Source organism: Rhinopithecus roxellana, chromosome 5, assembly GCF_007565055.1.
Source record: "Rhinopithecus roxellana isolate Shanxi Qingling chromosome 5, ASM756505v1, whole genome shotgun sequence".
Classification (NCBI taxonomy): Eukaryota; Metazoa; Chordata; class Mammalia; order Primates; family Cercopithecidae; genus Rhinopithecus; species Rhinopithecus roxellana.
This window is the reverse complement of record NC_044553.1, coordinates 166,893,890-166,921,693: the sequence shown is the minus strand read 5'-3', so window position 1 is coordinate 166,921,693 and position 27,804 is coordinate 166,893,890. Positions and strand designations below refer to the sequence as shown.

The following is a 27,804-nucleotide window of genomic DNA, read 5'->3' as shown; positions in this document are numbered from 1 at the left end:
ATATTAGTTATTTTGTGCCTTCTGCTAGCTTTTGAATTTGTCTGCTCTTGCTTCTCTAGTTCTTTTTTTTTTTTTTTTTTTTTGAGACGGAGTCTCGCTCTGTCGCCCAGGCTGGACTGCAGTGGCCGGATCTCAGCTCACTGCAAGCTCCGCCTCCCGGGTTCACGCCATTCTCCTGCCTCAGCCTCCCGAGTAGCTGGGACTACAGGCGCCCGCCACCTTGCCCAGCTAGTTTTTTGTATTTTTTAGTAGAGACGGGGTTTCACCGTGTTAGCCAGGATGGTCTCGATCTCCTGACCTCGTGATCCGCCCGTCTCGGCCTCCCAAAGTGCTGGGATTACAGGCTTGAGCCACTGCACCCGGCCCTCTAGTTCTTTTAATTGTGATGTTAGGGTGTCGATTTTAGAATATTCCTGCTTTCTCCTGTGGGCATTTAGTGCTATAAATTTCCCTCTACATACTGCTTTAAATGTGTCTCAGAGATTCTGGTACATTGTGTCTTTGTTCTCATTGGTTTCAAAGAACACTTTTATTTCTTCCTTCATTTCGTTCTTTACCCAGTAGTCATTCAGGAGTAGGTTGTTCCGTTTCCATGTAGTTGTGTGGTTTTGAGTGAGTTTCTTAATCCTGAGTTCTAACTTGATCAACAGTTTGTTGTGATTTCTGTTATTTTACATTTGCTGAGGAGTGTTTTACTTCCAACTATGTGGTCAATTTTAGAATAAGTGCAATGTGGTGCTGAGAAGAATGTATATTCTGTTGATTTGGGGTGGAGAGTTCTGTAGATGTCTATTAGGTCCACTTGGTGCAGAGCTGAGTTCAAGTCCTGGATATTCTTTGTTAACCTTCTGTCTCGTTGATCTAATACTGACAGTGTGGTGTTAAAGTCTCCAATTATTATTGTGTGGGAGTCTAAGTCTCTTTTTAGGTCTCTTAGGACTTGCTTTATGAATCTGGGTGCTCCTGTACTGGGTGCATATATATTTAGGATAGTTAGCTCTCCTTGTTGAATTAATCCCTTTACCATTATGTAATGGCCTTCTTTGTCTCTTTTGATCTTTGTTGGCTTAAAGTCTGTTTTATCAGAGACTAGGATTGCAACCCCTGCTTTTTTTTTTTTTTTTTTTTTGGTTTCCATTTGCTTGGCAGATCTTCCTCCATCCCTTTATTTTGAGCCTATGTGTGTCTCTGCACATGAGATGGGTCTCCTGAATACAGCACACTGATGGGTCTTGACTGTATCTAGTTTGCCAGTCTGTGTCTTTTAATTGGGGCATTTAGCCCGTTTACATTTAAGGTTAATATTGTTATGTGTGAATTTGATCCTGTCATTATGATGTTAGTTGGTTATTTTGTCTGTTAATTGATGCAGTTTCTTCATAGCATTGATGGTCTTTACAGTTTGGCATGTTTTTGCAGTGGCTGGTATCACTTATTCCTTTCCATGTTTAGTGCTTCCTTTAGGAGCTCTTGTAAGGCAGGCCTGGTGGTGACAAAATCCCTCAGCATTTGCTTGTCTGTAAAGGATTTTATTTCTCCTTCACTTTTGAAGCTTAGTTTGGCTGGATATGAAATTCTGGGTTGAAAATTCTTTTCTTTAAGAATGTTGAATATTGGCCCCCACTCTCTTCTTTCTGGCTTGTAGGGTTTATGCAGAGAGATCTGCTGTTAGTCTGATGGGATTCCCTTTGTGGGTAACCCAACCTTTCTCTCTGGCTGCCCTTAATACTCTTTCCTTCATTTCAACCTTAGTGAATCTGACAATTACGTGTCTTGGGGTTGCTCTTCTTGAGGAGTATCTTTGTGGTGTTCTCCATATTTCCTGAATTTGAATGTTGGCCTGCCTTGCTAGGATGGGGAAGTTCTCCTGTAAAACATTCTGAAGAGTGTTTTCCAACTTGGTTCCATTCTCCCCGTTGCTTTCAGTACACCAAATGTAGATTTGGTCTTTTCACATAGTCCCATCTTTCTTGGAGGCTTTGTTCCTTTCTTTTCATTCTGTTTTCTCTAATCTTGTCTTCTCGCTTTATTTCATTAATTTGATCTGCAATCACTGATATCCTTTCTTCTACTTGATCGAATCAGTTATTGAAGCTTGTGCATGCGTCACGAAGTTCTCGTGCCATGGTTTTCAGCTCCATCAGGTCATTTAAGGTCTTCTCTACCCTATTTATTCTAGTTAGCCACTCGTCTAACCTTTTTTCAAGGTTTTTAGCTTCCTTGTGATGGGTCAGAACACGATCCTTTAGTTCGGAGAATTTTGTTATTACTGACCTTCTGAAGTCTACTTCTGTCAACTTGTTAAAGTCATTCTCCATCTAGCTTTGTTCTGTTGCTGGCGAGGAGCTGCAATCCTTTGGAAGAGAAGAGGTGCTCTGGTTTTTAGACTTTTCAACTTTTCTGGTCTGGTTTCTCCTTATCTTTGTGGTTTTATCTGCCTTTGGTCTTTGATGTTGGTCACCTACTGATGGGGTTTTGGTGTGGATTTTGTTTTTGTTAATGTTGATGATATTCCTTTCCATTTGTTAGTTTTCCTTCTAACAGGTCCCTCAGCTACAGGTCTGTTGGAATTTGCTGGAGGTCCACTCCAGACCCTGTTTGCCTGGGTATCACCAGCAGAGGCTGCAGAACAGCAAATATTGCAGAACAGCAAATATTGCTGCCTAATCCTTCCTCTGGAAGCTTCGACCCAGAGAGGCACCCGCCTGTATGAAGTGTCTGTCGGCTCCTACTGGAAGGTGTGTCCCAGTTAGGCTACACAGGAGCCAGGGACCCACTTGAGGAGGCAGTCTGTCCGTTCTCAGAGCTCAAACACCATGCTGGGAGAACCACTGCTCTCTTCAGAGCAGTCAGACAGGAACGTTTAAGTCTGCAGAAGTTTCTGCTGCCATCTGTTTAGCTATGCCCTGCCCACAGAGGTGGAGTCTAGAGGCAGTAGGCCTTGCTGAGTTGTGGAGGGCTCCACCCAGTTTGAGCTTCCTGGCCACTTTGTTTACCTACTCAAGCCTCAGCAATGGCAGACGCCCCTCCCCCTGCCAGGTTGCAGCCTCACAGGTCTATCTCCCACTGCTGTGCTAGCAGTGAACAAGGTTCCGTGGGTGTGGAACCTGCCAAGCCAGGCACGGGAGAGAATCTCCTGGTCTGCTGGTTGCTAAGACTGTGTGAAAAACACAGTATTTGGGTGGAAGTGTCCTGTTTTTCCAGGTACAGTCTGTAACGGTTTCTTTCCCTTGGCTAGGAAAGGGAAATTCCCCAACCCCTTGTGCTTCCTGGGTGAGGCGATGCCCTGCCCTGCTTCGGCTCGCCCTCCGTGGGCTGCACCCACTGTCCAGCCAGTCCTAATGAGAGGAACCAGGTACGTCAGTTGGAAATGCAGAAATCACCCATCTTCTGCATGAGTGTCAATAGTTTAATCTCATTACTAGACTTTATTCCATTATATAAAGACAGCATATTTTATATATTCATTCTACTGATAACAGACACGTTTCTTCTAAGTTTCGGTATGTTTCATATAATGTTGATATTGTGCTTTGGCACAAACACATACATATATCTGTTGGGTCCATGTCTTGCAGGGGTATTGCTGAGTCATGAGAAATGCTTATGCTTAAAAGGTTTGATAGATACTACGAAATAATTTAAAGAGTGTATTGGCCAACCTACACTCCTACCAGCAATGTATTAAAAGTTTTGTTTTCCATTTTCGTCATTCAAATGAGTATATGATATCTCTCACTGTGTTTTAATTTGCATGTTCCTGATGATTGGTGACGCTGGAGACCTTTTTGTATGTTTTTGGTTATGTAGAAATCCAGTTTTGGCCAGGCATAGTGGCTCATGACTGTAGTAATCCCAACACTTTGGGAGGCCTAGGGAGACAGATTGCTTGAGCCCAGAAGTTCAAGTCTAGCCTGAGCAACATGGTAAAACTCTGTTTCTACTAAGAATACAAAAAAATTAGCTAGGCATGGTGGTGCACACATGTAGTCCCAGCAACTGAGGAGGCTGAGGTAGGAGGATCACTTGAGCTCGGGTAGTCAAGATTATTATTAATATTTTTTTTGAGACGGAGTCTCACTCTGTCGCCCAGGCTGGAGTGCAGTGGCTGGATCTCAGCTCACTGCAAGCTCCACCTCCCGGGTTTACGCCTGCCTCAGCCTCCCGAGTAGCTGGGACTACAGGCGCCCACCACCTCGTCCGGCTACTTTTTGTATTTTTTAGTAGAGACGGGGTTTCACCAGGTTAGCCAGGATGGTCTCGATCTCCTGACCTCGTGATCCGCCCGTCTCGGCCTCCCAAAGTGCTGGGATTACAGGCTTGAGCCACCGCGCCTGGCTTGAGCCAAGATTATACCATTACACTCCAGCCTGGACAACCTGTCTCAAAAAAAAAAAAAAAAAAAGGAAAAGAAAAGAAAAGAGAAATCCACTTTTGTGAAGTACATTTGCTCAGTTTTTTACAGAGATGAAAATTGTCTTTGCTACTGATCTGTGGATGCTTTTTATGTATTTTAGATCCAAGCTCTCTATATATACATATACATCCATCCATATATATATATATCTTCTGTGATTTTTTGAATAATGAATGAGTTTTGAATTTTACCCAATACTTTTCCTGTATTTATTGAGATGATTATTCTTTTATTTGTACAATGTAGTAAATCATTCATTAATTTTTGAATGGTAAATCAACCTTGCATTTATGGAATGAGGTATTATCATTTTTATAGATCACTGGATTCAACGTACTAATATTTTGTTTAAGACTTTTACATCTATGCTTATGAGATATGACTTGCAATTTTCTGTTATTACAGTATCCTTTATGTTTGACTTGAAGGTTTCTCTGTTCTCATAAGCCAAGTTGGGAAAAAAAGTTATGATACATTCTTTTACCATTTCTCTGAAAGAGTTTATAAAAAGATTTGTGTTATTGCTTCCTTAAATATGTGGAAGTATTCAATGGTGAAATGGGCCTGGAGATGTCTTTGTGAGGTTTTAAACTACAATTTTTATTTTAATAGATCTTAGTCAGATTTCTTACTTCTTGAGTTAGTTTAACTGAGTTGTGTTTTCAAAGGAGTTTGTCCAATTGATCTTAATTATCAAATTTATTGGTATCGATTTATCCATAACAGCCTTTTTTTTTTTTTTTTTTTAAAAAAAGAAGGAGTCTTGCTCCTTCGCTCAGGCTGGAGTGCAATGGCGCAATCTCGGCTCACTGCAACCTTTGCCTCCCAGGTTCAAGTGATTCTCCTGCCTCAGCCTCCCGAGTAGCTGGGAGTACAGGCGCATGCCACCATGTCTGGCTAATTTTTTGTGTTTTAGTAGAGATGGGGTTTCACTGTGGTTAGCCAGGATGGTCTCGATCTCCTGACTTTGTGATCCACCTGCCTCGGGGTATCCTTTTAATCTGTGTAGTATCTGCAGTGATATCCACATTTTTATTCTTGATATTGACAATTTCTGCTTTTGAAAAAAATTTGTTTTCTTGATTATTGTTTCTTGCTTACTTATTTTTTTAATTCTTTTCCAGGAGCCAAAATTTGGCATTATAGATTTTCCTCTACTGTACAAATGATCTCGATTTCATTTATTTCTTTATTATTGTCTTCCTTCCACTGTCTTGAGTTTTTGGAGGTTTTTCCTACCTTCTTGAGATGAAAGTTAAGATCATTTCCAAACCTGCTCACTTTCTAATGTATGCACTTAAAAGCGTAAGTTTTTCTTTTAGAATAATTTCAACTGTACTCCATATATTTTGTTATACTCATTACCATTTAGTTCATAATGTTTTACCACTTTTATTGTAATTTAGAAATATGCTGCTTAATTTCTAAACATTGAGAATTGTCCACTTATCTTTTTGCTCATTTACAGCTCAATTCCACTGTGGTCAAAGAACATACTACCGATATTTTCAATCCATTGAAATTTACAGGGACTAGCTCCATGGTTCAGCACATGATTAATTTTATCAAATGTTTCACATGCACTGGAAAAGAATGTGCATTTAGCAGTTGTAGGACATAGAGTTTAATATATGCCAATTACATCAAATTTTTCTAATCACTTGTATCCTTCCAAATTTGTCTTCCAGATACTGAAACTAAATATTAGAGGCTTATAATGTTAGAATTTTTATATTTCCCTGATGGTTTGACCCTTCATTATGATACACCTTTATTTGAAGTGATGCTTCTTGCCTTAAAGTACACCTTATAACATCTTTCTATTGGTTATTCTTTGCATGCCATCTATTTCTATCCTTTTGCTTTCAATCTTTCTATAGTTTTATATTTAAGTATGTCTCTTATGAATATCATATCACTGAGATTTTTCAGTTGATTTTAACTTGGTCTCCTATTTGGAGCATTTAGCCTTTTAACATTTAACGTGATAACCAATATATTTCAATCTATATCTGTCAATCTGCTATTTATTTTTTCTTTGTCAACCTGTTTTGTATTTTTCTCTAATTTCTTACCTTCTTTTATAATACATTAATAAACTACTTTTGTTTTTCCACTTTATTAGTTTTTAAGTTATATATTCTTTTACTTGGTGGTTACTTTAGCAAATATTCACAAAATATTTAAGTCTAATATATTTTTAGCACGCTTACCAGTTTCCACATAACACAGAGACCTTAGAACATTTTGACTTCACTTAACCAACTGTTTTTGTGTTGTTGTCACGCATTTTAATTCTGAATACACTTTAAGCCCCACAAGACATTATGACTGTTTTCAGCCACTATACATTTATATTTATGCATATTATCTACTCTTTCTACTGCTCTTCATTCCTTCCTGTATTTCTGTTTACATCCGAGATCATTTTCCTTCTTTCTGGAGAACCTCCTTTAGTATTTCTTCTAGTGCAGGTCTGCTGGTGACAAATTCTGGTGCAGGTCTGCTGCTGAGTTTTTGTTTGAAAATGTCTTCACAACACTTTCACTTTTGAAGGGTATTTTCACTGGGTACAGAAATCTGGGTTGTCTTTATTTTTACACTAAAAGATAACAAGTCACTGTTTTCTTGGCTTCCATCACTTCTGTCCAGAATTCAGTTGTCAATTGTCAAGCAATTTCATTGCTCCTTTAGGTAATGCTTACTTCCTTCTGAATGCTTTTAAGAAATTTTTTTGTTTGTTTGGAGCACTGTACACATCTAGGTGTAGTTTTCTCTATATTTGTCCCACTTTAGGTTAAAAGGTTTTTATGAACCTGTGACTTGCTGTGTTGGCCATTATCTCTTAAAATGTTGCTTCTGCCTTGTTCTCTCTACTTTTTACCTGGACTCCAATTATATACATTTAAGGACCTTCATTCTTTCCCCTATGTCTCTGACATCTATTTCTGTATTTCTCCATTCTCTTTGCTCTCCATGCCTGGATATATCTACCAACCTATCTTTCGGTTCACCAAATTTCTCCTCTTTTTTTCTTGAGACAGGATTTCACTCTGTTACCAGGATGAAGTATAGTGGCATGCTCACAGCTCACTGAAGCCTCAACCTCCCAGGTTCAAGTGCTCCTCCTGCCGTGGTCTCCCTAGTAGCTGAGACTACAGGAATGTGCCAACATGCCCAACTGATTTTTGTATTTTTAGTAGAGATGGGGTTTCGTCGTGTGGCCCAAGCTGGTCTTAAACTCCTGAGCTCAGGTGATCCACCCAATTTGGCCTCCCAAAGGGCTGAGATTACAGGAATAAGCCACCACGCCTGGCCCAAACTTCTCTTCTGCTATGACGATTAAACCTATATTTTTGGTTTATAATTTTAACTCCATTTTGTATTTCTGGGATTTCCATTTGATTCTTTAAAAATATATATTTAAATATATACAGTTATCCCTTGGAGAATGGTTCCAGGACACCCTCCCTGCCCCCCACGGATACCAAAATCCAGGGATACTCAAGTCCTTTATATAAAATGGTGCTGTATCTACATATAACAGATATACTTCCTCCTGCATACTTCAAATCAGCCCTAGATTACTTCAAATACCTAATATAATGACTCACATTATTTTATTCTGTGGATTCAACGTAGTATTTAATACACAGAAAATTGAAGTTTTACTTTTTGGAACTGTGTGCAATGTTTTTTCCCAATTACTGTGTTTTTTTTTTTTTTGAGATGGAGTCTTGCTCCGTCACCCAGGCTGGAGTGCAGTGGCAGGATCTCGGCTCACTGCAACCTCTGCCTCCTAGGTTCAAGCGATTCTCCTGCCTCAGCCTCCTGAGTAGCTGGGATTATAAGTGTCCACAACTACACTCAGCTAATTTTTGTGTTTTTTGTAGAGAGAGGGTTTCTCTGTTGGCCAGGCTGGTCTTGAACTCCTGATCTCAGGTGATCCGTCCACCTCAGCCTTCCAAAGTGCTGGGATTACAGGTATGAGCCACCGTGTCTGGCCCCCAATTACTTTTGACTTGTAGTTGGCTAAATTCACAGATATGGAATCCATGGATACGGAGGGCCAACTGTATTTCAGTTCTTTGGCTAACTTCTCCATCTTTGTATCTATTATTTAAACATATTAATTAAAAATCCCTTAACATATGTATCTGGTAATTCACTAACTGGGTTATCTGTAAGTCTGTTGATATTGCCCACTGGTTTTTCTCTTAGTCTTATTTCTTTATGTCTGAGATTATATAGAAAAAAGTTACAAAGGCTCTGGATGATGTTACCTTTCTAGAGAGGCTTCATCCTATTCTTTCTGATGGGTGGCTTATTAGAAAAAGGAGCAGATCACCTTAATACACTCAAGGAGTGGCTCAAAGTTAGTTTGTAGTTTTTGTTAAGCTCAGTTTATCAGTAGTTTACCCCCATTCCTAGAGTGCACTTTTTCAGAGGTCTCATTGAGAGTCTACAGTATCGCCTAGGGCCCCTCTCTTCAAAGGGGGATACTATAACTCTAATTTTTCTCTCTTTAGCATTGAGAGACTGCAGAAAACTTCAGTCTTCTTTTCTGATTAACGTCTTAGACTCTAAGTTTAAGAATTCAAAAAAGAAAATGCCTTGAGTGGAAAACCTCTGAGTTTTAGGTCACCTTCTGCAAATGACTGGATCATGGTCCCTCAAGTCCTGTCAGTCCCAGATTTCAACTTTTGTCTCTAAAGTCCTATGAGATTGCTAAATGCTCTGCTGGCTTCTCTGAATCTTAAATGTGGCCTTCTGCACAGAATATTGGTTTCTTGTCCTACAGCAAAAATTGAAAAATTTCCACTAGAAGAAAAAGATCTCACAGATCTAGATTCACTACTCTGCATTCTCTTCTCTCTAAAATCTAGTCTCCTAAGGTACAATTTCCCTGGGCAATTCCCTGATGCTTGCCAACAAACATTTTTAGTATTGGTCTGACACAAGCTACTTCATCTTAGCGGGAAGCAAATGTCTCACTCATATTCTTTGTATTTTAATTCTTGAATCAAATTTCTCTCTGTACTTTACCATGACTGGTCTACTGCAAACAACATGCACACACATTTATATTTCAGATTTACATGCTATTGTAACAACTGTCAATATGTGATTAATGAACAAGAAAATGTTGTGATCATACATCAATAAAAGCCTGAATTTTTTTTAAAAAGATTACTTCCTTGAAACATAAGGTATCAAACAGTATGTATACAGTATATTTTAGATCTCTGTGTACCCAAGAGATATATGTAAAAACAACAACCATCCATGCGGGTGAATTTTGCTATTCATGTTTAAATTTGTTCATCTTTAATTGTAGCTTACTGCATTAAGGATAATTCCTAGGAAGATTTATGAGTGTTTAAGGAAGTATGAAACCTCAATGCAGTGTTCTTCAAATTGTGGCTTATGAAATTAATTTAGTAACTCACATATAGTAACAGTAAAGTAATTCTATGAAAATCAATTCAGTTTTGTACATCTATCACCAAACGTGTGAACTGGATCATGGCATAAAACATATTTCTTACTGTGATTTGTGGTCAAAAAGTTTAAAAACCACTTTTCTGTAAAACTACCAAAAAGGCCTTAATTTATTTCCACAAGGCACAAAAGACCAACAGGTCTGTTATCTATTACTGATAAGAAGATAATTTCTTACCTTTTTAGAGCACTTGGCTGTGGTTTTCAGACAGCATTTCTTATGGCAAGCATACTTGCATACTGAAAAATAGGTGAGGAATGCAACATTTTTAGAAGTCTGCACATCACTGATAAGAACTTATCAAGTATACTTTATTTTAGACTTACTTTTTTTCTTTAAATGTCAGACTGCTGTAATATGACATACATACTTTGTACAATGGTATAATTAAAAAGCATTTTAGCCCATTCTGTTTGGTATAATGACATTGAAAACATGATCAAAATTTCTAGCCACAGTCAATGAAAAAGCTTTTTGTTCTTTCAAAATTGCTCATCCTGCCCCTATGCCACACAGTACCACTCCCCAATAAATTCCAGCAGGATACTTATATTTGTGGTTTGATTCACAAATTAGTGTTCATGTTTCACCACATATATGCTCTATGACATACTAAAATCTCAGAAATGCCTAGTAAGAATCATTCCTATAGATAAGGAAGGCATTAATGTCAAAGACCCTTCCTGAAATGAAAACAAATTGGGTAACACAATAAGATATAAGAAAGGTCTTATTTAACATCTCTAAAGGTTCAGAACAGAGCTCTGAAGGACCAGAACATGAAAAATATTCATTTGTGATTGGGAAGACGGGATAAAGACAAGGTTCAGAGCTAAAATAATTTAGAGAAGTGGTGATAACCCAGGGTGGCTGGGCAGCTGGTGAACAGGAAGAGGTATATTAAGAGGAGGGTACTGAGAACACAGCTGCTTATTCATTTTGCTATACCAGCTCTGGCTTCTGTGTACCAATACCTGAATATCCTTTCTTGAGCTTGTAAAATATAACTTGTAGGCTTTTGAAGGCCAAGATCAAGTAAGGGAGGCCATGTCATTGTACTGGTGAAATCATCAGGATAACAACAAAGAAAGTTAGCTAAATCTATTAAAAAATCAAATCAGTCCAGGCACAGTGGCTCATACCTATAATCCCAGCACTTTGGGAGGTTGAGGCGGGTGGATCACTTGAGGTCAGGAGTTCAAGACCAGCCTGACCAACATGGTAAAACCCTGTCTCTACTAAAAATACAAAAATCAGCTGGGCGTGGTGGTGGGCGTCTGTAATCCCAGCTACTTGGGAGGCTGAGGCAGGACAAGCACTTAAACCTGGGAGGCGAAGGCTGCAGTGAGCTGAGATTGTGCCACTGCACTCCAGCCTGGGCAACAAAGTTAGACTTCATCTCAAAAAAAAAAAAAAAAAAAAATCAAACCAGCCCAAAAGAGTCATAAAAAAGAAAATCATTTAAATTTTTAGCTTTAAGTTACAGAAGAAACTAAACCTACAAGAATCATAGTTACACCAAAGAGTCAAATACATTTCAAACTACTTCCTATTTTCAGACTCATTATGATTTTTTAGACTACTGATAATAAAACCAAAGCAAAACTGCTGTTGAACCATGGACTAAGTAAATAGATAGTAATAGTGGCAATTTTTCTGTGGCAAACTGCTGTCATACCGGATCCGGTCCTTTCCTGGTATTTGCTTCATTCAATTTTAGCCCACTAGTAAAAGCGAAGCTTCACAGAATAATAGCACCAGAGCAGATGTATAAAATGAGTGGAGGCTAAAGGTCCACTGTGAGCCAGACCAAGTTGATCTACAAAGAATCTCCACTCACATTTTAGGATTTATATATTTGTATGTATATTTATATGTGAAATAATATATATTATAATATTTATATATTTTATATATTTATATTTTTCTACTGTAATCTGCTAAAAGGAATACAGTAGGAAACGTACCTTTCTGACTATAATCTAAGAATTTATTCATTTATCCATCCATCTACCCATCTATAGGTCTATCTAACCAACAAATATTTATTAAAACTTACCATGTGCCATCACTGTTTTAGGCACTGATGATACATATTTAAAAAAAAAAGACAAATAAGTTTCCTGACCTATAGAGCATATATTTTAGAGGCACAGACTGAAAAACAAGAAAACAAATACTTAATATAATTTTGGGTGGTAATGAGTTCTATGAAGACTATTAAGTCTGAGTAAAAGAATAGACAATTTTGGGGGGTGGGGAGCGGGCGCAGTGGCTCACACCTGTAATCCCAGCACTTTAGGAGGACAAGGCGGGTGGATCACCTGAGGTCACGAGTTCGAGACCAGCCTGGCCAACATGGCAAAACCCTGTCTCTACTAAAAACACAAAAATTAGCTAGGCGTGTAATCCCAGCTACTTGGGAGGCTGAGGCAGGGAGAATCGCTTGAACCCGGGAAGCAGAGGTTGCAGTGAGCTGAGATCACGCTACTGCACTCCAGCCTGGGCGATAGAGCAAGACACCATCTCAAAAAAAAAGAATAGAGAATTTGGGGACAGCATTTAAATTGGGGGTAGAAAAGAGAGCTCTCTGAGAAGGTGAGATTTGAGTGTAGGCATGAAGTAATTGAAATACGAAGTCATACTAAAATCTGGGAGGAGACCATTTTAGACAGAGTGAATTACATGTACAAGGCTCTCAGTGACCAAATAACATCAAAATGTCTGGTTTAGATACAAAGAATAGGTGAAGAGAGTATAGCAAGAGATGAGGTTAAAAATTTAGGTAGTGTAAGTAACTCCTTTATGCTAAAGGAGAATAAGACAACTCAAGGAAATAGAAATGTCAGTGGTTAAAAATATTCCTCAAAGATCTCTCATACTTACATTTGCAAACAGAGGCTCGGTCCATTATCCATATCAAAGAAGAACAGTATTCACAGTATGTAGGGATGCTATATTGGGTGGCTTTAAAGATGTGACCATTGTGTTCTTCCACCTGAATGAGAAAATTTAGCTACTTATATTAAAGCCAAAACAGTAAATGCTGCCCTAACATGGTGGGAAATCCTTCAATCTCTTGTTAAGTCTTCACTAGGCACTCTTCTAGAGGGACAAGTATGATCTTTTGAGAAATAACATAAAAATAAAATATATTTTTCCTGCTTTCCAAAAGCTAACAATCTAGATAAACATGACCAAATTATATAAAAAACAGAAAGCAACGCAACAGACATATAACAGCTATCTTACATGACTCTAATGTTACATTAAAAGCAGCAGTTCTCAAAGTATGTTTTCTTTTTTTTGACTTTTTTTGTTTTTTTCATTTTTTTTTGAGACTTAGTCTTGCTGTGTTGCCCAGGCTGGAGTGCAGTGGCGCTATCAGCTCACTGCAGCCTCCGCCTCCCAGGTTCAGGCGATTCTCCTGCTTTTGCCTCCCAAATAGCTGGGATTATAGGCACCTGCCACTGTGTCTGGATAGTTTATATACATATATACATACATATATATATATACACACACACACACACACACATATATATATTTTTTAATTAGTGACAGTGTTTCACCATGTTGGCCAGGCTGGTCTTGAACTCCTGATCTCAAGTTATCTGACTGCCTCAGACTCCCAAAGTGCTGGGATTATCAGCGTGAACCACTGTTCCCAGCTAAAATATATATATTTTTTATAATCTCAGGAAATTTTTACAGTTGAAAATTACTGATGACCTCAGAGTTTTTGTTTACATGAGTTACACCTGTTGATATTTACTATGCTAGCAATTAAAGCTGAAAAAAATTTAAAGTATATATTCATTAATTTATTTTAAATTAACAATAAATGTATTACACATGAACATATCATCTTAATTAAAAACTATATCTTTAAAGCAAAAAAAAATTAGTGGCAAAAGGGGTATTGTTTTACATTTCTGTAAATTTCTTTAATGTCTGAATTAATAAAAGACACCTGGATTCTCACATCTACTTCTGCACTCAATCTGTTGCAATATGCAGTTCAGTTTGAAATATACAAAGAAAATCTAGCTTAATACAGATATTAAAGTGGAAAATGAAGGAATATATTTTTATTTAAAATTTTTTTATTTGTATAAATGTATGTGGTACAAATGTAATTTTGTTACATGCATAGGTTGCATAGTGGTGAAGTCAGGGCTTTTAGGGTATCAAACACTCAAATAACGTGTATTGTACCCATTAAGTAATCTCTCATCAGCCATCCCCTTCCCAACCCCCCTCACTCTTCTGAGTCAGTGGAGTAATATTTTAACAGTCCTTTCAGATAGTAATACAGCACCAAAACTTTACAAATGGTAACTTAAAAGTTAAGTAAAAAACCATAACCAATGAACCCTTCATGTCCTATGACAGTAAAATCTATTGTTTTGGACTTAATTAAAATTTAAAACTTCAACCTTCAAAGACATCATTAAGAAAAAAAGATAAACCACAGACTCAGAGAAAACATTTGCAAATCATATATCTGATAAATGACTTCTACTCAGAATATATAAAGAAATGTTACAACCCAATAATAAGGCAATCTAACTCAAAAATGGGCAAAATACTGAACAGATGATTCATCAAAGAAGCAGTTCAAATGGCCAATGGGCACATGAAAAGATGTTCAACATCATTAGTTATCAAAGAAATGCAAACTAAAACCACAGTGAGATGCTACTTCATACCTGCCAGAATGGCTATAACAAAAAAGGTTGACAATAACAAATGTTGGTAAGAATGTAGACAGACTACAACCCTCAGGTACTGCAGGTGGGATTGTAAAGTGGTTCAGTCACTTGGAAAACAGCATGGAAGTTTCTGAAAACTGGAAGCATAGAGTTGCCATTTGACCCAGAAATTCCACTCTCAGGTTTATACACAAGATAACTGAAAATGTACATCCACAAAAAAACCTGTACGCAATTGTTCATAGTGGCATTACTAATGGTAGCCAAAAATACAAAGCAACTCAAATGTCTACCAACGGATAAAAAGGATAAATAAAATGTGACATATCCATGCAATGGAATTCTATTTAGCATTAAAGAAGACTTAACACACAATGATACAGATGAACTTCAAAAATATTATGCTAAAAAGCCACATGCAAAAACGACAGTGTATGATTCTATTTACATGAAATATCCAGAAAAGGCAAGACTACAGAAACAGAGAGTAGTAGTGCCTGAGGCTAGTAAAGAGCAGTGATTGTAAACTGGCATGAAAATCCTTTTGGGATTTTTCTAAAATTGGATTGAGATGATGGAAAAACTGTGAATTTACTGAAATCACTGAATTGTACACATAAAAAGGGATAAATCTGTGTTAAGTAAATTTACCTCAAGAAAGCTGGTTTACAATACCAACTGGTCTATTTTGTATTTGGACATTTTACCTATACATGATTTTATAGTGGTATGTGTTGATCATTTGGAATATACTGATTCACTAAATTAAACTTCCAAATGTTGACACACTTCATTATACACTAGTAGAAAGTCAGTCCTTAATTTTATCATTGACCTCATTAGAAAACTTAGCAGACACAAGTTTTCCAAAATTTGAATTTTTGCTTGAATTCACAAGTTTCATCACTGGTAGTAAGTATCGTCAGTTGTTTTCCCTGAAGTGACAGGATAACTGCTCATGCCAAAATCTTAATGAATAGTTTAAGTAAAAATAATGTTCTATGAAAAAAGTGGCTAGAAATATGTTGTCACAAAAACTTGTTCATGAATTCTCATGGAAGCATTATTCAAACAAAAAGCAGAAACAACTGAAATATCCTTCAATTAATAAACAGATATATAAAATGTTATTATATGCATACAACAGAATATTTGGCCTTACGAAGGAATGATGTACTGACACATGTTACAACACGGATGAACCTTGAAAACATTATGCTAAGTGACAGAAGGCAGACACAAAAGGCCATATATATGATTTTTTAAGTCAATATGAGATGTTCAGAATAGGCAAATCCATAGGGACAGAAAGTAGCTGGTGATTGTGAGGGGCTAGGAGGAAGAGAGAAGAGGGATTGAGTGAGTGCTCAGAAAGTAGAATTCCTTTTTGGGATAATGTTCTCAAATTATATAGGGGTAATGATTGCTTAACATAGTGAATATACTAAAACCCACTAAATTGTACACTTTACATAGTCAAAATGGCTAAATGGTTAAATTTTCTTATATGAATTTATCTCAATTTTAAAAAATGCTACTAGATCGGCCTGCAATCTAATTGTACAAGTAATTTCTTGAGACAACCATCATATCATGGTTTTGCATCTTTCCCATTTCATTACACAGAATATTAAAGAGACGTGAATTCAAGAATCAAAATTTGACGCAATTAACATTTTTATTATTTCACCTTCTTAAGTAAAGCTTCTCTATTTTTCTTAAACTATGAGTGTGTGACTGTAAAAAATTATAATGCCCATTAACAAAGTTTGCAGGCACTGCCTTGATTCATGTTGACGGCAGTTTTACCCATGTTTGCTTTTGTGTCAACTCAATGAAAAAGGAAAATGATGTTTTATTATTATGAAAACAGTTATGATACCATAAAATCCCTAAAAGTCTACCAGAAACTACTGTAGACCACATTTTGAAACACTGGATCATATATAAACTAGACATAGTCTCGAGTTTATATAGACAATATATGTTTATAAATGATCTAGTACAAAAGGATATATGTGATACTGTTAACTATAGTGATTATCCGAGCTGACATAAAACACTCAACAGTAAGTGTAACATGATTGGGCGTGGTGGTGTGTGCCTGTAGTCTGAGCTACTAGGGAGGGTAAGGTGGGAGGATCACTTGAGCTCAGGAGTTTGAGGTTGGTCTGGGCAACATAGTGAGACCCCATCTCTTAAATAAATAAATGTATGTATGTATGTAACATGAAGATTTTTTTCTAAACCTGTATATGAAACACTTTAAAACCCTCTTGAAGGACACAAAAATAGACTTAATCAGAGGAAAATATTCAAAATAATGAAGATGTCAGTTCTCTCTACATTAATTTATAAATATAAGGTAATAGAAATAGAAGTACTAATAGATCTTTTTTATGCTCAAACTAGACAATCAAATAGTTGGAATGGCTCACGACTATTTGGATCAACTAACGAAACAGGATAAAAAAGATCCAAGCAGGCTGGGCACAGTGCCTCACTTGGGAGGTCGAGGTGGGTGGATCACAAGGTCAGGAGTTTGAGACCAGCCTGACCAACATGGTGAAACTCCGTCTCTACTAAAAATACAAAAATTAGCCGGGCATGGTGGCGCACACCTGTGGTCCCAGCTACTCAGGAGGCTGAGGCAGGAGAATCGCTTGAACCCGGGAGGCGGAAGTTGTGGTGAGCTGAGATCGCACCACTGCACTCCAGCCTTGGTGACAAAGTGAGATTCTGTATCAAAAAAAAAAAAAAAATCCAAGCATAATGGGAAATTTAGAATGTAAAAAAGGTGACATCTCAAAGTTGATGAGTAAAGATGCACTTTAAAATAAATGATGTTGCCGGGCGCGGTGGCTCAAGCCTGTAATCCCAGCACTTTGGGAGGCTGAGACGGGTGGATCACGAGGTCAGGAGATTGAGACCATCCTGGCTAACACGGTGAAACCCCGTCTCTACAAAAAAATACAAAAAAACTAGCTGGCGAGGTGGCGGGCGCCTATAGTCCCAGCTACTGGGGAGGCTGAGGCAGGAGAATGGCGTAAATCCGGGAGGCGGAGCTCGCAGTGAGCTGAGATCTGGCCACTGCACTCCAGCCTGGGCGACAGTGAGACTCAATCTCAAAAAAATAAAAAATAAAAAATAAAAAAATAAAATAAAATAAATGATATTGGTAGCCATTGATAAGAGGCAAAATTAGATTCATATCTTACACTGTACCCCAGGACAATTCCATAAAGACTGGAATTTAAAAGTAAAAAATGTGACCACTAAATTATTGGAAGAAAACACTGAGAATTCCTTTATAACCCTGTAGTGAGTAAAGTCTTAACTATGACTCAAAATTCAGAAGCTATGAAAAAAAAAGATTCATAAGTTTAATTTCTTAAAAATCTTCCACATGGCAAAAAACATAATAAGCCAAGTGAAAAGACTGACAAACCAGGAAAACATACTTTCAACTTATATCACGAAGGGTAATCTCTCTAATGTACAGAGTTGCTACAAATTGAGATGGAAAAGACCAAAACCAAAAGAAAAATGGGTAACGAACAAAAACATACAGACTGCAGTTAAAAAAAAAAAAAAAGAAAAGGCAAATGGTACTTAAGCATAAGAAAAGATACACAATCTCACTGATATTATGAGAAAAGCAAATAAAAACTGTGTAGAGATACAAACTACAAAATGAGACTACCTCTATTACAGAGAAATGAAGCAATATTTATGAAAATAACAAATGCATTCACCCTATGACTCAGCAATTTCAATTCTAGGAGTCCATCACAAACACATAGACACATGCTTATTCATTGTGTCACTCTTTGTAATGGCAGAAGACTGGAAGCAGCCTAATAGTACAGTAAGGAATTGCAGCCAGTTGTGAAATAGATTTCTGTGTATAGCTATTGTATTAGTTTTCTATTGCTGCTGCCACAAATTACCATAAATTCAGTGGCTTAAAATAACACCTATCATTTGTTATCTCACAGTTCAGTAAGCTGGAAGTCTGACACTTCTCAGAGTCAGAGACTTTTAGTCTCACCAAGCTAAAATCAGATACCGACAAGGGTGTGTGCCCTTCTGGATGCTCTGCAGAACAATCTGCTTCCAATCTCATTCAGGTTGTTGGTAGAATTCAGTTCCATGTGGTTGTTGGACTGAGGTCCTATTTCCTTGCTGGTAGTTTTTCTCAGCGTCTAGAGGCCACTCACATTCCCTTGCTCAATACCCTCCTTTCTCCATCTTCAGAGACAGCAAAAGAGGATTGAGTCCTTCTCATGCTCGTATTTCTCTGACTTCTTCTACCTATGTCTCCCACATCGTCTTCTACCTCATCTCTCTGACTCTTCTGCCTTCCTTTTCAGCTTTTAAGGGCCTATATCGTTACACTGGGCTCATCTGCATAATCCAAAATAAACTGTTACGTTAAAGTCAGTTGATTAGCAATCTTAATTTTATTTGCGAAGTACCTTCACAGCAGTACCCAGATTATGTGCGAATGAATAACCAGGTGACAAGAACCTTGGAGGGAACATCTTTAGAATTCTGTCTACCATAGATAGAGAAGGGTCTTCTGAATACATTGTTCAATGATAAAAGCAAGGCACAAAAGAATACTATGCTGTTATTATATAACATACTATGTTTTATGTGAGAAAGTTTATACTGGAGAAAGAAACGCTAGAAAGTTAAATAACAAACAAAAATTTACCACTAGAAGATAAAGGTTGTGGGTTGGAAGTTAGACTTCTCAGTATATATAATTTTTAAAAAGTTTGAATGGTAAAAATATATCTATTAGAAAAAACACTGTAAAAATAAATTATATCAGTGCAGGCTAAGGAATTCTTCTTTTATTCAATAGTTTTACTCTCATTTAGTTTGATGCTCTATCACAAATTTGTCCAGTGGGACTTCCTTTGAGCTAAATAAATAAAAAGGGAATGCTTGTCTTTAAAGCAAAAATTCAACTAATAAATGCAGAATGAATGATGGAATTTTAAAAAATCACTATTGAGCAACCATCACAGCAATTGATTCGGTCAAGAATCATCAAGGAATAACAAAACTAGTAAGAGTTTGAGGAATAAAAGGATATTTATTTACATGGTCTGAAGTATATCCCCACAAGGTAATAATTACAAGGGAAAATAGTAACTTTGCTGAGTTCTGTGAAACATCCTTGCAGATATCAACTACAATAGGACAAACAGACATCATATATCTCCTGATATCACACAATGAAAAGTCATGGCATTTCTTCTGTGGTGTTTAATGCCAAAAATGTGTAACCTGAATCTAATCATCAGGATATATAAGACAAACTCAAATGGAAAAACATGTTATAAAATAACTGACCTATGTTCTTCAACAATGCCAATGTCATGGAAACTAAAAAGGCTAAGGAACTGTTCTTGATTAAAAGAGATTAAAAAGGCATAACAAGTGTAACAAATATCTTGTTAAAAAGGAATGATACTGGGGCAAATGGTGGAATCTAAATAAATCTGGGTTAAGGGATACAGTTTATTTGTACTTCTCTTGCAACTTTTCTGTAACGCTGCAATTATATTTTGTCAAACAAAAAGAAGGGGAGAGGAGGGAAGGGAAGGAAGGTAAAACCAAAATGAAACAAAAAGAACTGATCCAGGACAGTGAGATGATTATGGCTGCTAGAACAAGTTGGTAGAGAGTAGTGAAAAATAAGGCTGGACAGCAGTGTAGCGGGGACCATGAAAGCCTTTCAAGTCATTCAACATTTACTCATTCAATTAAACATTTATAAATGCTTACTATGTGTCAGGAACTGGCATTAACTAGTTGTTGTGGATGATAACTGAATGCTAACTGCCTACTAATATCCATTCTTTCTTTCTTCCTTAAATACAGATTTCCCAAGCCCTATCTGGGCACGTGACAATCTATCTAAACTTTACTTCTCAGCTTCTTTTGCATCTATAAATGGCTGCATAAGTAGCTCTGAATAATGAAATGTGAACATAGGTGATGAGTGACACTTCCAAGCAATGCCTAACATTATGGGCTCTCTTGTCCTTTTTTCTGTCCTGCAAACTAAGATGGTAATCAAGAAATTGAGACCTGGAGCAGTGATTTTGAAAGTATGTATTACTTTCATGGTAAAAGTAGTAAAAAAAAAAAAAAAAAAAAGGGGTGGTAAAAGTTCCAAAGCACAGTGGAAGCACAAAGAAAGGAGCAATTAAATGGTTCCATAAGAAAAAAGGTTTCATAGAGGAGGGAATGCTTGAGATGAACACAAAGAACTGAGCAAAGACATTAAAAAAAAATGATATATTTAGGGAATAGTAATTGTTTCTATTTAAGCTGGAAAATATGCAAAATATTTAAGCTGGAAAATATGCAAAAATAGCTTTTAAGACTTTTTAGAGTCATGTGTATATGGGGTATACATGTACATATATATTTGATAAAATAAAAGTAATTTAAGAGATTTGGTACTGATATAAGAACAAACACATTAATGAATAAAAAGAGAGACTAAAAAATTAAATCCAAATACATTTAGATGTGAGTATACAGTTGTCTCTCAGTAGCTGTGGGGAATTAGTTCCAGCAACCCCCTGCAGATACCAAACTGCAGATGCTGAAGTCCCTTATATAAAATGGCACAGTATTTGCATATTATTTAGACATATCTGCACATTCTTCCATATACTTTATATCTAGATTACTTATAATGCCTAATACAATGCCTATTCATCACTTCATTTCTGTGGATTCACTCAATGGACAGCAAATTCAAGTATGCTTTTTGGAACTTTGTGGAATTTCTTTTTCTAAGTATTTTGGATTTGCCGTTGGTTGAACCCATGGATGTGCTGGACCAACTGTACTATAAAAATGGTATTTCAAACCAGTGAAAAAGAAATATATCATTAAACAGCGGGCAGACAACTGATATACTATTATACTATTAAAGAAAAAAAGCATGATCCCTTGGTGCCTTGGTCCATAACTCGATCTTGAGACTAAAACAAATTCAAGAACGATTAAATATTTTTGTAGGAAAAACATGAAATAATAAACATACTAGGCCAGGTGTGGTGGCTCATGCCTGGAATCCCAGCACTACGGGAGGCTGGGGCAGGAGAATCACGTGAGCCCAGGAGTTTGAGACCAGATTGGGCAACATGGTGAGACCCCATCTCTACAAAAAATGAAAAAACATTTAGCTAGGCATGATAGATGTGTGTGTGGTCCCAGCCACTCAGGAGGCTAAGATGCGAGGACTGCTTGAGCCCAAGAGGTTGAGGCTGCAGTGAGATGTCATCACGCTGCTGCACTTCAGGTTGGGCAACAGAGCGAGACCTAGTCTTAAAAAAAGAAAAAAAGGCCGGGCGCGGTGGCTCAAGCCTGTAATCCCAGCACTTTGGGAGGCCGAGACGGGCGGATCACGAGGTCAGGAGATCGAGACCATCCTGGCTAATACGGTGAAACCCCGTCTCTACTAAAAAATACAAAAAACTAGCCGGGCGACGAGGCGGGCGCCTGTAGTCCCAGCTACTCGGGAGGCTGAGACAGGAGAATGGCATGAACCCGGGAGGCGGAGCTTGCAGTGAGCTGAGATCCGGCCACTGCACTCCAGCCTGGGTGGCAGAGCAAGACTCCGTCTCAAAAAAAAAAAAAAAAAAAAAAAAAAAGAAAAAAAGAAAGAAAGAAAATGTACTGGAAAAAAGGTATAAATTGACAGGTATGGTGGCTCACACTCCCCAGTATTTTGGGAGGTTGAGGCAGGTGGACTGCTTGAGCCCAGGAGTTTCAGACCAGCCTGGGCACCATGGTGAAACCCCATCTCTACAAAAAATACAAAAAAGTTAGCTAGGCATGGTGGTGCACTACTCAGGACGCTGAGGTGGGAGGGTCACTTGAGCCTGGCTAGGTTGTGAGGCTGCAGTGAGCCGTCATCGTACCACTGCACTCCGGCTTAGGTGACAAGAGTGAGATCCTGTCTCAAAAAGAAAAACAAAACAAAACAAAAAAAAAAAAAAAAAAGAAAGAAGAAAGAAACAAGAAAGGTATGGAAAAAAGTAAAAAAAAAAATAATAATAATAATTATGTAAATAATTTATCTAAGGACAAAAACCCCAGTAGCATAAAGAATTTAAAGAAATTAAAATTAGTAATAAATAAATCTACTATAAACAAAGTAACAACATAATTCCACTCAGAATATCCTGAAAACAGAGGAGGAATATATGTGTAATATGTATGTGTATAAAATATATATAATCATTTATATATAAATGATTTTATAGGGACACTCTATTTCTGGAATACCACCAAAAAACTGGTAACAGTATCTCTGAGAAGAAGGGCTGGGGAAGAGGTCTACTTTATAATGTATATAATTTTAAATTATGTTTATGTGACTTTCTCAATTGAAAAAACTTTAGTTCAAATTTTTAAAAAATTATGCTGATAAAACAGAACTAGACCAAGAATGTCATTAATCCTGATTGACACTATTGCCTGTATCAAACCATACTGGCACAAGAAGATTGGCAGTCATTTTTTTTCTTAAGAAATTAAGTAATCAACTAACTTAAAACAAATCAAGGGGGGAAGGAAAAAAAATACCTCAACTCATGGTTCGTCCATCCTAGTTTCATAATATGGCCTTATTTTATGTTATCTCAAATATTCCCAGATAATAACATCTTCTCTCACAGATACTCTTCTAATTATAAATCACACAAACATTATTTTCCTCTACTAAACTCTACCATTAAAGTTGTTTTCATTAAAATTTTCATTTAAAATTATTCTGTAGGCAGAAGAGAGGACTTGAAATGTTCCCAACACACAGAAATGATGCTCAAGGTGAATGTTCCCCAAATACCCTGACTTGATCATTATACATTTTATTCATGTAACAAATACTCACATGTACCCCCAAAATATGTAAAATATATGTCAATTTAAAAATTACTTCATTCTGAATGGATATCATATAAACCCCTGACCAAAAGGTACACAAAGCAAAATAAGTATTTTTCCTATCTCTGTATCCAACCTGTCTAGTTCCTCTTCATAGAAATAATCACTCCTATCAGTATACTCCCAGATATTTTATATGTGTGTATATGTCTGTGACTGCAGATACTAAAATTTTTAAAAACATATGCAAATAGTAGCTTTCTATACAGTGTTTAGCTCTTGTACTTTTTTTTTTCTTTTTCTTTTTTTGAGACAGAGTCTCACTCTGTCACCCAGGCTGGAGTGCAGTGGCACAATCTCGGCTCACTGCAACCTCTGCCTCCCGGGTTCAAGTGGTTCTCCTGTCTCAGCCTCCTGAGTAGCTGGGATTACAGGCGCCCACTACCACACCTGGCTAATTTTTTTTTGTATTTTTAGTAGAGATGGGGTTTTACCATGTTGGCCACGCTGGTCTCGAACTCCTGACCTCAAGTGATTCACCCGCCTCAGGTGCTGGGATTACAAGCATGAGCTACTGCGCCTGGCCAGCTATCATTGATAACAAGTCCAGTCACATCTAATCATTCTAAATTTTTGTAAAGGTATAAATATGATTATTGCCTAGGTACCTGATAAACTTATTTCACAAATATATGCACATAAATATTGTATCATATACCTCAGATAACTGATCTGAAAATTACTTTTTTAATTTAAAAAACAGATTATAACTTACCAAATCTGTTTCTTTTTTCCTTCTTTTCTTTCTTTCTGTTTTTGGCACCTGACAGGGGGACAGGAGAAATACAGAAATTGTGATAACAAAGACTAACATACTTTCTTACTTCATTGCAAATGTTGAGGTACTTGCTCAACAGGTAACACAATAGTTATTTCTTTATTCTCCAAGAGGTACTGTGCAGTGCTAATAAGCAAATGTGAGAAAAAATTTAAAATCTGATAAAACATAATTGCCAATAACAGCAACAGAACAGAAGGATACTTTAGAGATTATTCTTTTTTAAACCTCAGTTCTGCCCAGAAGCCACTACCATATTAATTTAAATGATTATTTTATTTTATAAATTATTTTATTATTTAATCATTAATTAATTGATCATTAATTGATTTTTTTTTTTTTTGAGACAGAGTCTTGCTCTGTCGCCCAGGTTGGAGTGCAATGGCACAGTCTAGGCTCTCTGCTTCCCAGATTCAGGTGATTCTCCTGCCTCAGCCTCCCAAGTAGCTGGGATTACAGGCACACACCACCACACCTGGCTATTTTTGTATTTTTTTATAGAGACGGGGTTTCACCATGTTGGCCCGGCTGGTCTCACACCCCTGACCTCGTGATCCACCTGCTCGGCCTCCCAAAGTGCTGGGATTACAAGCTTGAGCCACTCCGCCCAGCCGATTTTTTTTTCTTTTTTTTTTTTGAGACGGAGTCTTGCTCTGTTGCCCAGGCTGGAGGGCAGTGGTGCAATCTTGGCTCACCACAACCTCTGCCTCCCGGGTTCAAGCAATTCTCCTGCCTCAGTCTCCCGAGTAGCTGGGACTACAGGTGCGCACCACCACACCTGGCTAATTTTTGTATTCTTAGTAGAGATGGGGTTTCACTATGTTGGCCAGTCTGATCTCAAACTCCTGACCTTGTGATCCCCCCGCCTCAGCCTCCCAAAATGCTGGGATTACAGGCGTGAGCCACTGTGCTCAGCCGATTGTTTTAAAGATTTTACTTCCCATATTTTAGCTCTAGAAAACTACCATCGAGCTAAATATACATACAAAAAGGTAACATTTGGGACATGGAAAAACTCTTTTACATATGACATTTCCTGATAACCAAAGTACAGAACAATCTTTTTTTTTTTTTTCTGAGACAGTCTTGCCTTGTCACCGACACCATCGTGGCTCACTGCAACCTCCACCTCCTGGGTTCAAGCAATTCTTCTGCCTCAGCCTCCTGAGTAGCCGGAACCACAGGTGCCTGCCACCACACATGGCTAATTTTTGTAGTTTTCAGTAGAGACGGGGTTTTACCATGTTGGCCAGGCTGATCTTGAACTCCCAACCTCGTGATCCACCTGTCTAGGCCTCCCAAAGTGCTGGGATTACAGGCGTGAGCCACTGCGCCCGGCCAGTACAGAACAATCTAAACCCAACCTTTTAACTTAAAAACAAAGGCAGTACAAGCCTACTACGAATCTTCTTCAGCATAAAATAAATACCTTAACCTAAATCTGGAACTGAAGAACTTTCCAGAACTTTTTTATATCTGACAACTTCCAAAATGGGATTGAAGAGGTTTTGGAAATCTAAATACACATAAGGTAGAATAACTAAAAATAAAATGGAACATAATACAAAATATTGATGGTATTCTTGATGTGAATAGGTATCTAATTATTTCATCTGGGGTACTGAAAAGAAATACATTGATAACTTTGTGTAAGCCTGATGTCTCTTCTGTAATATGGATTTTATAAAAATTAAGGCTGAAGCAAGAAATAAAATATACAACACCGAGTACAATTCTCAGGCTATAACGGGCACTCAAAATAAAAAGGTTATTATTATTATTATTATTTTTTTTTGAGACAGAGTCTCGTTGTGTCGCCCAGGCTGGAGTGCAGTGGCGCAATCTCGGCTCACTGCAAGCTCCGCCTCCCGGGTTCCCGCCATTCTCCCGCCTCAGCCTCCGAGTAGCTGGGACTACAGGCGCCCGCCACCTCGCCCGGCTAGTTTTTTGTATTTTTAGTAGAGACGGGGTTTCACCGTGTTAGCCAGGAGGGTCTCGATCTCCTGACCTCGTGATCCACCCGCCTCGGCCTCCCAAAGTCCTGGGATTACAGGCTTGAGCCACCGCACCCAGCCAAGGTTTTTATTATTATATAGACTTCCCAAAACACATATTTTCCTAAAACCTAATTCAAGAATAAATATAATTTGTAGGTTTTTATAAAGAGGCCACTGGGTAATATAATGAATCACATCTTTAACTATAATTTTTCAAAAGCAAATTCAGATACTGATCTCTCTCTCTTTTTTTTTTTTTTTTTTTTTGAGACAGAGTCTCGCTCTGCCACCCAGGGTGGAGTGCAGTGGCGTAACCTTGGCTAACTACAACCTCTGCCTCCTGGGTTCAAGTGATTCTCCTGCTTCAGCCTCCTGAGTAGCTGAAATTACAGGCGCCTGCCATCATGCCCAGCTAATTTTTGTGGATTTACTAGAGACGGGTTTTTGCCATGTTGGCCAGGCTGGTCTCGAACTCCTCACTTCAAGTTATCTGCCCACCTAGGGCTCCCGAAGTGCTAGGATTACAGGCATGAGCCAGCGCCCCACCCCGATCCTTATTAAAGCTAAGAGTATAATCTTGAGGGCAGAACACTATGTTTTAACTCAGTGAACAATGTATTGATTGCAGATGGTTTAGAAAATATGGTCTGATAAATTGTAAGACAGAATTAAGTTTGGAGGATCTAAAGTGGCGCTAAGTTGACATGTTCCCTGTAATGTTTTCCACAAATATAAGATGTCCCAAATGCTCTTAAAAAGAATTCATAATTAAATCCTTTTAGTGATCAAAATATACCACATTTACCTTTGTAGCTGTGCAATCTGAAGTCTTGAATTCATTCATATATTCATCTAAAAACACTTTAAAAGTGTTGACCCAAACTCTCACTGGAGATTCACCCAGTGAATCACGCTGCTCAAGCCTCATTGTCTTTTCCAGAATCTGTTCAAACAGTGCATAGAGGTCTTTATACCGTATGCTTTTCCCATCATCCATCTATAAGCAATAAGAAAAGAAACGTATGGTTTTATAAAGAAACTCTTTAAATATAGAGGAACGGTTACACTTGTAATGGGGTAGTATTTAGAATAAAGATGAGGATCCTGATACAATTTCTAATGAGCATGCCCATGAGATCATGTGGCATTTGTAAACTCCCATTCTAGTATGGGATGAATGCAGAATAAAACATGTTAAATTTTAGTAAAAAACCGAACTGTAATAATTTGAGGAAGTCTCGAGAATTTCTCTTCTAAATGTGACTTTTTAATTTTATGTAGCCATAAAGGTTATTTGCATCCCTCTTAATTACTTACCTCCCCAGAAATGAACCTTGTTTAGATGGTTCTACTCTAAAATTGAAAGAATGGATACTTGAACTGTTGCCTAAGGATATATTAAGTAACCA

General features: G+C 37.6%; 1 protein-coding gene across 8 annotated transcripts in view; it reads right to left on the bottom strand.

Annotated features, from left to right (window-relative positions):
• MYO9A (myosin IXA) overlaps nt 1–27,804 on the bottom strand; it is a 300,731-nt gene that overhangs the window by 38,858 nt on the left and 234,069 nt on the right. For all 8 annotated transcript variants that reach the window (XM_030930260.1, XM_030930262.1, XM_030930261.1 and 5 more), the window contains 4 exons: nt 27,201–27,392; nt 24,336–24,383; nt 12,807–12,918; nt 10,098–10,159 (listed from right to left, as the gene is read on the bottom strand). In XM_030930260.1, the coding sequence (XP_030786120.1) occupies nt 10,098–10,159; nt 12,807–12,918; nt 24,336–24,383; nt 27,201–27,392 (414 nt within the window). The remainder of the gene's footprint in view (nt 1–10,097; nt 10,160–12,806; nt 12,919–24,335; nt 24,384–27,200; nt 27,393–27,804) is intronic.